The 11145-nt window shown below is 37.0% G+C and overlaps 1 protein-coding gene across 1 annotated transcript; it reads right to left on the bottom strand.

Moving 5' to 3' along the window:
- Nucleotides 1–863: 863 nt before the first annotated feature.
- On the bottom strand, nt 864–2356 carry LOC110113768 (E3 ubiquitin-protein ligase ATL42). The gene has a single exon (XM_020846450.2). It carries the CDS (start codon nt 2248–2250, stop codon nt 1030–1032), a length of 1221 nt encoding a protein of 406 aa, XP_020702109.1. The 5' UTR covers nt 2251–2356; the 3' UTR covers nt 864–1029.
- Between the last annotated feature and the right edge of the window lie 8789 nt (nt 2357–11145).

Raw genomic sequence — 11145 nt, 5'->3', positions numbered from 1 at the left:
ATGTGGTCATATTAATTTATAACATTTTTTAGAGTGAGATTTTTTATTAATCCCCTTAATTATAAATTATTTGTCTAATATAAGCCCGCCTTAATTATGTGAATCAAATGATCTTGAGCTCATTTGATTCGTCACATCGAGCTGCTCAATTTGTTTATAAACACGCGATATATAAGGAATGTTTGGTCCCTCAATTTAATTAGTCTCAAAATTTTATAATTATATGTCATGTGTTTGATTGAAGTTCATTTGGAGATAGATCAAATCATTTGTGATGCTCATAGATTCGTCTCATGGAGAGGCTGAGTTTGATCATAAATTCGTTGAAATCAAAGCTCTAAACATCATCAATTCAATATTGAAAGTTTTTAATTCAATTATTATCTCAAATAATTTTTTTTGAACGTATCACATATGATTTTAACCGCATATACGGAATTACCCCTAAACTTTAATCTATATGATTTTGATTTTTTGCAAAACGCTTTCATTAATTATATTTTCCCAAACATTTCCCATAAGAGTTCTGAGAAGTTTTTTTTTTTGGGGGTAATGTTGGGGCAAAGCCCGTTTTTATTGAAATTTAAAACAAATACAGAGTCCAACAATTCCTGGTGATTAGAGCACTCTCCATCAGGAGTGGATAACACTTTTAAAGTGTTAATATTCTTCCTAGATCTTATTTTTGCATAAAGGAACCCAAGGTCCTCTGAGAAGTTTTCTAAAATGATATTTATCCACATTAACTTTCCACAGATATTTGTTCAGATTAATGTATCACATGCTTTGTAAATGATTGCTTCGTTAATCTTGGAAGTTGGAAGAGATAAATCTGAAACTGAAATCTTCTATAATTTGTTCTGTAAACAGTTTCACACAATCTATCTATCTCCTACAATTGTTTTAAAAAAAATTCAGTGAATTAATTTTATAGCAAATCGCCCAATTCCTTCGATCAAATCTTATTCAGAAACTTTGTAAATCTTCGTCTGATTTATGAGACTTCGTTCAATCAAATAAGTCAACCATCTACACGTTTTCTTCGCCGTCTCCACCGCCTTCCGGCTTTAGCATCGTCCTCCCCTCCTTTCCGGCGAACCACTGCACCGTCCGCCGCGCGATGGGAAGCCACATCTGCCTCACTTTCTCATCTTTCTCTCCATGGCTCCGCAACGGACGATAACTCCTCACCGCAGTGATATCCGACATACACCTACTCGCCGGCGAGATCAAAGCTCTCATCCCTCCAGCCGAGAACTCACTCGAATACTCCTCCGCCACCATTTGCATCTGCAACGCCTTACTTTCCAATCTCCTCTTCCTCTCCATCTCTTCCTTTATCGTAGACACCCCTTCCGCCGCGACCTCCGGTGAAATCGCTTCACTGATCCCGCCGCTACTGGAGCCAGCCGGATCAAACCTCCTGCTCGATATCACCCGCAGCATCTCAGAATCGAGGCTGATCAAATCGGCTGAATTGAAATCGCTCCACCGGCTCCGAAAAACGACTTGGGAGACCATTATCCGGTGCTTGAAGTTGTGTAGCGGCTTAGCCTGCTTGCCGCCGGCGGTAAATTTCAGCCTCTCGGCCCACCGGAAGCTGGACCTGGCTCCGCCGGTTGGGACGAGCTCGCGCTCGACGTAGAGCTCGAGTCCGGAATCGCCGCCGTCTTCCACGACTTCCGGTGCGGGCCGGCCCAACGGGTCGCGGAGGTAACGTGAACTGGCGGAGTATTTGAAGAAAGCGATATCGTCAATTTCAACGCGAGTTCGGCAGAGAGGGCAGGATGAGTGAGCTTCGAGCCATCTGTCAATACAGTCCATATGAAACGCGTGCTTACAGCGCGGAAGGAGGCGGAGGATCTCGGCGTCGTCGAAGCGGGAGAGGCAGACAGAGCATTCGAGACCTTCACGGGAGCCTTTGAGGGCGGAGAATCGGAAGAAGGGGAGGGATTCTATCATCGCTTTTTCAATACCGGAAGACCGACCGTCGTCGTGCAGGTTTCCGTTGCTAGATATTATGATTCCAGGGATGGTGAAGAAGTTGGAGCCGTTGGAGTGGCAGAATTTGCCGTACACGAGGAGTAGGAAGGTTAGGGAGAACATGATGGAGAAGATTCCGATCACCACGGCGATGCTTGGACGAAAGGTTATCTGAGCGCTGCTTCCGGCATGGTTGGGCGATGAATTCGGTTCTGCCGCCGCGGCGACGATGGAGATGAGAAGTATTTGCAGAGTAAGGCCGGTCATCTCTTAGGCATCGCGGTGGAGTTAAGCTGGGTTTACTAGAGAGTTTTTTATTTAAGTAACGGTTAGGAGAACGCCATGAAATAAGTCTTAATTATTTTAAGACACAAGAATGGACGACGATGAAACCAAAAATTTTATAATTATTTTAATTTTTTATTTAAATGAAAAGCAATACTTATCTAATTATGAAAGAAAGAGAGTACTAATTAATTTAATTGACACATTTTTTAGAAATATTTAAGATATTGAATTGGAACTCTGCTTATTATATATGTTAACAAAATGGTGGTTTTTTGTTTTTATTTTCTTCTGGTTTTATCGGTATACCTCCGATCAAATTGAAAGATCCCAGTTTTTTTGGGGGATCTCTCACTCTAAGTCTTTTCTTCAAGCTCTAGCTGGATCGTCTTCCTCTTTTCCAGATTTGAGGCCTTCTACCTTTCGTGGTCTACCATCTCTTTGGGTTTCTGATGAGGAAATCAGAGATTTGGCTGTACCTTTTTGTTTTTCGTTAGTAGGTTTCTTCCCGTCGAAGCGTCCCCCTCTTGACGCGATTCGCAAATTTTTCTTTAATTTGAATCTGAACGGAGAATTTTTTGTTACCGTTTTGAATTCTACACACATTTTGATTAAGTTATCAAATGATTTAGACTATTGTAGGATTTTTTTTGCCACCGATCCTACATGGTTTTCAATAGTTTTATGAAATTAACTAAATGGTCTCCTACTTTAGATATCGGAGTTGAGTCGCCGATCATCCCGATTTGGATTTCCTTTCCTCATCTTCGTCCTCATTTCTTTGCGCCAAGGATTCTGTTTGGGCTTGGTGAGTTATTTGGCAAACCTTTAAAAATAGATGAAGCTACCTCGGTTGGTTCACGTACGTCCAATGCCCGTGTTTTAGTTGAAATTGATATTACCAAAACTTATACGAAACAAGTTTGGTTAGGATCTGAGGCTCTAGGGTATGTTCAGGATATGATTTTTGATGAATTTCCTCATTTTTTTAGTGTTTGTAAATGTTTAGGGCATGTGTCTGGTAAGTGCAAATCTGATTCTATGTTTGGTAAACCTGCTATTGCGAATGATCCAGTTGAGATTTTACCGGATGTTGGTGTGTTAAATGACGGTTTGGATGTTTCCTCTGTTCCGGAAAATGTGGCTAATATTATTGTTAATTCTGAGATGGCTGGGGTGGATTTGCTCACTGTGGAGCCTTTGGGCGATTCTCCGGCTGCTGGGATTGTCCCGGTTAATTTGGGTAATACGGTGGGTTATTTGCCCGTTGTTGGCTAGTGATGGTGGTAATTTACCAGCTGATGCTGGTGATTGTGTTATGTCGCATAAGGCTACCCCTTTTTTTCCTTCGGGTTTGTTGAATGTTTCTAATCTTGCGGCTTTTAATTTGGAACCTCTGGCGGCTGTTAGAGTGTTGGATGACTCGGTACCTGCAGCGGGTTCTGAGATTTCACCTGTTATGGGTGTTGTGGTTGATAATGGCGGTTTGCATGTGTCAAAGAATTTGGAAAGTGGTACTCATGGTGGGGTACATGTTGTTTCTGTCGGGATTGTGGATGAGTCTAAGCATATGGTTAGTGTGGAAGGGCTTTCTTCTACCAACAATTTGGTTGTTGTGCCAGTCAATAAGGTGGATGTTCAAGAGATGGCTACCTGTATGGGTAATTCATCTGGTTTGACGATTAGAAAACAAGGAGATTGGCTGATTGATTCATCGGATACTGAATCAGAGTCTGAGTTTAATGATTCTGACAATGATTTTGTGCTTGGGTGTAATAAAAATGCTGTCACTCGGGGGAAATTTTGGGGGAGGGGCCGTCGTAGGCGATGAGCTTTCAGTTAGTTTTGTTGATCTTCTTGCTGTTGCTCGGTTTTTGTTGGTTTTATTGTTGGAAGGGCAGGTTTTTGAGGCTATGGGCAATGATGTGGTCGGGGCTCGCGTCCCGGTCATCTTTGCTGGTGGCAACCGTTGGTGAGGGATTCGGGTTGGCTTATTGGGTTTTGCTCTTCACTGACTGGACGGTCTGTGCGGGTTGACGGGATGCTGGAAGCCTTGACTGTTCGCTGAGCCTTTTTCTTAGCTTGTATTTTTTGTCAGTTTGTTTTCTGTGATTTTTTTCTTTTTTCTTATATTTGTAATGGTTGTATCCTTGGATTTGAGATTATGAATAGAATTATTTTGTTGTTAAAAAAAAAAATTTATTTCATCGAGCAGCTGCCTCTCCAATACACATAATGCGACGATACAAACATTTCCTCGATAGATTTTATGGCGACAGAAGAAGACTAGGTGGCAAATGAGAAACCTACCCAATGGGGTTACAATGTTTTGATAGGTGAATTTGCTTGGCATGCTAAGGAAAATGAGCAGAACGAAATGACAAGGATTTGCATTTTTTTAATTCAAGGACTGTGACTTCATAATCAACCTATGAATTATTTGAATATCTTTTGTTTTTTTTTTTTTTTCATTTACTTCAATCCAAATAAAATGTAAAGGAATTTGACCTGCTAATCAAATTTAAATTTTTACATTTCATTTGGGACAATTTTCTTATTTCTTTATTTTTCAAGTCATAATTATAATTTTTGTTTGATTACTATTTAATTTTGTTGCTTTCATGAAATTTTTATACGTAAAAACTTAAACTGTTTTCTATAATAATTTTAAAAATTTACTTTCTCTATAGTAATTTTACAAGACAATAAGAAAGTTGCCTAAAAAAGGCTTCATTTGTGACAACTTTCTTATTATTTCTTAAAGCAATTTTTTAGTATAAAAATAAAAAAAAAATTATACTAGAAAGCTGTTTTAAGACGAAGAAAGAAAGTAGCCCCAAACGAAGTCTTAGGTTTTGTTTGGGCCGGCTTTCTTATTATTTCATAAAACAAATTATTTTTAAAAGCAGAAAGCTGTCACAAATGAAACCTTAGTTAAGAAAAAAATTTACTAGATTATCTTAATTTATAGATTTACCTAAGTGTTCAACTTAAAAATTATTCAACCTTTAAATCTAGGGAATTTTACATACATACCACTTTATTTTTTTTTAAAAGCAGAAAGCTGTCACAAATGAAACCTTAGTTAAGAAAAAAATTTACTAGATTATCTTAATTTATAGATTTACAAATTTACTAGATTATCTTAATTTATAGATTTACAAATTTACTAGATTATCTTAATTTATAGATTTACATAAGTGTTCAACTTAAAAATTATTCAACCTTTAAATCTATTACCTATTCTTTTGGAATCCCCATAAAGGAAAAACATATTTGATGCATATATTTAAGTTTGATTGATATTCAGTTGGAGTTCTTGCTTGATATTCATTTGTTGTTATGCATTTCTGCCACTTCTTCTATTTATGTAAGGCGAATCCACTAAAACAAAATGAAGTCAATTTATGGACAATTTTTTTCGATGAAATAAAACATTTTTCTTCATAAGAGATATTTCATCAAGGGTGTATCTTGATCAGGTGTGAATCTTGATGCAAATATGTATCATAAAATTTCAAAACTAAATTCGGGATCATCCAAACCTTAATTTTGACAAACATATAGCCAATTTAAACATCTTAAGAAAACGGACCCAATGATATAGTTTAATTCGAGCCCAAATCAAAGAATCAAAGTATATTTGAAAACATTAGAGTATCAATTTGATGATCAAATGATATTCAAATAAGACATGCTTATAGCAGACTCAAGCGTCTCAGCGAGGCAAATCCAATGATCCTAAGATCATTCAATTCTAATATATCTAAGATATTTAAATAATTGATAAATGCTCAATTAATGATCAAGGGGATCACTATGAGCCAGCCGATGGAGCACTCCCAACATGCTTTTAATATTCTTCATATTTGCTAGTCATGTCAATAAAAAAACTATAAATAACCCTCCATTCATCGCCCGCTAACCATGGTCCCTTCAACCACCAACACACATCGACTACGGTCATACCAACCACCCTCGTCTGTCGACTATTGTCCCTCTGACAACCATCGCCTGCCGACTACGGTCCCTCCAACCACCCTCATACGTCGACTACGGTCCATTCGACCTATCATCGCCCGACGACTACAGCCCATCCAATCGTTGCCACCCGCCGACTACGGTCCTTCCAACCACCTTCGCCCACCAACTACGTTCCCTCCAACCACTGTATCATGCCGTCTATGATCCCTTCGACCATCATCGCTTGTCGACTACAATCCCTTCGACCATCGTTGCCCGCCAACTGCGGTTCATCTAACCATTGTTGGCCGTCGACTACGTACGGTCCTTCCGACCACCATCGCTCGCCAATTATAGTCCATCCAACCACTGTCGTCCACTGACTACAATCATTCCGACCACATTCGCCTGCCGACTATGATCACACTAACTAAACAAACATGCCAACACTCTCTTAAGAACAACTATCAAGTTGTAATACGATCTATACAAAGTGTATTTACTATATTGAACCATTATCCTCTTCTGAGGAAGGGTACGTATCATTTGTAATCAACTACAAACATTAGTAGATTCATTCAAACTGGGTCAGACCTTGTGGTTTTTCTCCTTTTCAAAGTTTACCATTAAAATCTTGGTATCTCTCACGAATGATACTCCCTACTCTTTTATCTGTTTGTGTGCTAGATCTTCGTACAAAATTAAAACACTAAACTTTATATATCTCTACCTCCGCAAATATTCTAGGATGCAAAAATAAGTAACTGTAGTGGTCTATGTTACTCGAGAATTTATAATTGACTTTGATATAATTATTATCATAAGATGGAGATCTTTCTAGGATTGTTAATTTTACTTGTAGATTGGAAGAATGCTAACAGTTCAGATCCGTTTATAATATAAGTAAGATAGGCTAAAATAAATTTAATTTGAGTGGGTTGAAAAAAAAATATTATTACTGCATGTTAGAATATTTGTGATATGTACTAGAGTTAGAAGGTTTATTATCTTAATATTGTGTAAAGATATAGCATGCACACGTGTTAAAAAAAATTACAAGAGACATTAGATAAAATCAAAAAAAGGGAAAAAAACTGCAAGGCATGTCTCAGCTTATACTAATGTTTGTTATCGATTATAAAATGATGCTCTCTCAAGAAAAAAGTTTTAATATAATGTAGTAAGCATATATGTGTAGAATGAATTATGTAGTGGAAGTTTGAAGAGTCACGTGACATGGGAGTTGTTTGCAAGACATCATTGCTTGTTTGATATGTCATAAAAAAAATCTTAATCGGTCATGAATCTCGATACAAATATGAGTTGAACGGTTCTAAATTTAAATTTGGGACCATTCAAACTCTGATTTAAGCAAACTTATAGCCAAACCCAATGACACCAAATTCAATCCAATCCAAACATAAATGAGCCAAAATCAAAGAATCAAAGAATCAAAGCATACTTAAAAGCTTCCTAGCATTATGACTAATTGATATCTGAATATGACATTTTTACAGTTGAATTGAGCAGTTCGAGGAGACAAATCCAAAGAGCCTAAGATCACTTAATTATGACATCATTAAGATACTTAAGTATTTAATGAAAGCTGGATTATAGAAGGAATCATTGAGCTGTTTGATAAAACACTCTAAATTTATCCTAGATCTTCTCTATATTTATTGAGTTTGCTACTCCCAAAAATTTATAAATAGAATCTCATTCTTCACAAGGGGTGAGAAAGAAGAAAGAAGTGAGAGCTCTTAGATTTTTCATCTATCGTCGCATCGATGACCACTAATTATTGTTGCCGACAACCACCACCATCACTGATGATCAATATCAGAAGCCTCTATCATCTCAAGAGTAATGGGTATAAAAGTCTATCTGTGGACATTTGTAATTCTTATTGGGAAAATCAAACTCTGTTGTTGGGTATAAAAGTCTATCTATGAGCATCTATTGGAGAAATCAGATCATATATTGAGTATTAACTATCATATTTGATTTTCTAAACTCTCCTTCTTCTTCAACAACGAAGAAAGAATAGTTTTTGTATCACTTAATATCTAGTGAATTTTACAAATGGATCAAGCCTCGTGATTTTTTTTTTACAATTGGGTCAAGCCTCATGATTTTTTTTCTCTTTCCAGATTTTTCACATAAAAAATTCTCTGGTCTTACTACTTTTATTTGTTCGTGCTGAATCTTCATACAACAATAAGATGTAAAATAAACACTCAAATTTCTAGCTCACAACAATACTCTTTTGAGAAGTCATAGTGCTGACGCTGCGAGTCAAAGTTAATTAGTGTCAACGGCATGCATCGATCATATGTGCAATGACATGTGCAAAATTATTGGCAATGAGAGGTGATGAAATCAGCGGGCATCGATATAACTAGATAACAATGATTACGGGATTGTTGTCAAATAATGATGGTCGAAGGACTCCATAACACTCTATTAGAAAACTCGTATAGGTTCTTTGAGCCATAGATCATTTTTTTAATATTCGATTGTCTTAATGAGGTCAAAATTAAGCCATCGTAGCCTCATTGAATTCGTCTCATTGAAACACTCAATTTCACTATAACCTTATAAGAGTTGGTAATCATTTGATCCTCTAATTAATATTCTAATTTTTTATTGTGCATCAAGTGCTCAATCAGAGTTCATTCAAATTTGGATTGAAGTACTTCTTATATCATTAGGCTCGTCTTATCGAGATATTCAATTAACCTATAAATTTATTGAAATCAAAATTTGGGAGTTTCTGAATTCAAATTTTATAGTTTCCAATTCAATCATGCATCAAGATTCGTACTCGATCAAGTCAATTTTTAACAACGTATCAATCACAAGACTTCATTTCGCATGAGTAAATGAATCAACAAAAATGCATACAGAGTTATTTCATTTTGATTAAGATTTCGTTTGAGAAGGCTTCATTATTGCTTTGTAAAATAGCTTTTTAGTAGTAAAAAAAAATTATGAATTGAAAATTTTGATAATAAAAAACAGTTTTGTTAAATAGTAAAAAAATTATTCCAAATAAAATCTAAGACGCTTCAAAAAAAAAAATCTTACATAATTTAGATAGATTTATTTAAACAGCCTAACATGAAATTATCCTCTTCTCATGAATACAGGCATACAGCGGTCCGTTTTGCCGCTCTAGGTTTTCTACAACAAAACAACGCCGCACTGCCGACCATGTGGCGAATGATATCGATGTGGCTCTATCAAGTACGCCGTGAAACTGAGTGATGGGAAGGTAGTGATATTTTAAAAATGCTCTTTGCGAGTTGAAGAATTGCTTCACATTGGTTGCAAATGCAACTGTTGTTACGGTAATCTGCAGGTAATCGACGAATACTGTTAATTAATATAATAAGGCTATGCATTGACTTATGGCCAATAATTGCATGAAGCGATTATAACTTTTTAAGTACTTTAATCAGGAGGAATACTGCTTTCTACATTAATTTTTTTAGAATACAATAATTCAAACACGAAAAAATTAATAAATCACGATCTATACAAAACATAAACGAATACAAAAAGTTTGTGGAAAATTCAAATCTGAGAAAAATCACATGGGATAAGGGAGAACTATAGGGGTGTCAATTTTTGACACGGCCTGAAACTCGACTCGGACCATCCAACCCGGAAAAATTGGTGTTTGGATTGACCCGGTTAGCAAATGGGTAGGGTTCTAAAATCAAGTCAGGTACGAGTTGACCCAAAAACCTGAAATTAACCAAAAAAATGACCCAAAAATCGAAGTCCAATCCAAATTTTCGCCCACACTCGCCGACAGCCATCCGCCCACACTCGAGGACTCCGCTCGCTATCTCCACTCGCTGTCATTGTCGCTGCTTTGCAGCCATCTTTGAATAGGAACTGGAAGTAGCGACGGGAGCTCAGCTGGCACTTCTTTAGCCAAATCTCCTAAATCCGGGTCGGGTTGCGTCAACTCGGCAACCCGCATGAGTTAGGGTCGGGTTGAAATATCCGATCCGTTTGCAAAAACTCGTCAGGTTCGGGTTGACCCGTTTAGATCTAGGTTAACTCGAGTCCGACCCAAACCCAATTCGTCGACCCGAATTGACACCCCTAGAAAATGGCTTCACTATAGAGAAGAAGTGGAGTACAAATGGCTTACGAATGCTAAGCTCTTTACAACATATTTATATGATAAAAATAGAGCACTGAAAAAAAAAAGCGGAATTTCAAAAATCCCCTTACAAAAAAGTTTGTTCCGTCATGCAAGGCTCCCCTTAGACCCCCGACATATCTATGAATCGTACCACGATCAATGATATGAACAAAAAAAGTCGAGCCAAATTCGAAGCAACTCCAGCAACGTTAGACCAAAAATTATTCGGACCTGACGTTTAGGTGCTGACTAATCAAATTTAGGAGGTATGATTTACATTTTTTTATAGTTTTTTTTTTTAGAGCATGAATTCTCTCTTCAATTAGTCGGTGCAAATAAGAGTAATCAGAGGAAGAGGATTACTTAATAAATAAAAATAATATATATATTTTTATAAAAAATAAAGACAACATAACTTTTAGTCTTTTATCTCTCTCCAGCTTTTTCTCTTTCTCTCTCTGCATTCCTCATCTATCTCCCCGCCCACACATTCTCTCTCTTCCTGCGCATACACTCTCTCTCTCCTTGCCCACACTCTACCTCTTTCATCTGATTTTCTATGTCCAGAAAATGCGCTTAATTTAATAGCGTATTCTTAATGCGCTTAACTTTTTCACGCATTCTAAAATGCGTCAGAATATTCAGGGTATTTGCTTGTTTTTAAATTAATTTCTAACCACGCTTCTTCCGCTAAAATAGGAAACAAATACGCTTGTTCCGAAAATTTGGCCTTAATAAATCACGATCTATACAAA

Source organism: Dendrobium catenatum, unplaced genomic scaffold (assembly GCF_001605985.2).
Source record: "Dendrobium catenatum unplaced genomic scaffold, ASM160598v2 fragScaff_scaffold_1117, whole genome shotgun sequence".
Classification (NCBI taxonomy): Eukaryota; Viridiplantae; Streptophyta; class Magnoliopsida; order Asparagales; family Orchidaceae; genus Dendrobium; species Dendrobium catenatum.
The sequence above is the reverse complement of the archived record's forward strand: the minus strand, read 5'-3'. Positions and strand labels throughout refer to the sequence as shown.

Bases quoted from the DNA above. Each gene is read 5' to 3' on its own strand.
- LOC110113768 (XM_020846450.2), bottom strand. From the start codon at position 2,250: ATGACCGGCCTTACTCTGCAAATACTTCTCATCTCCATCGTCGCCGCG.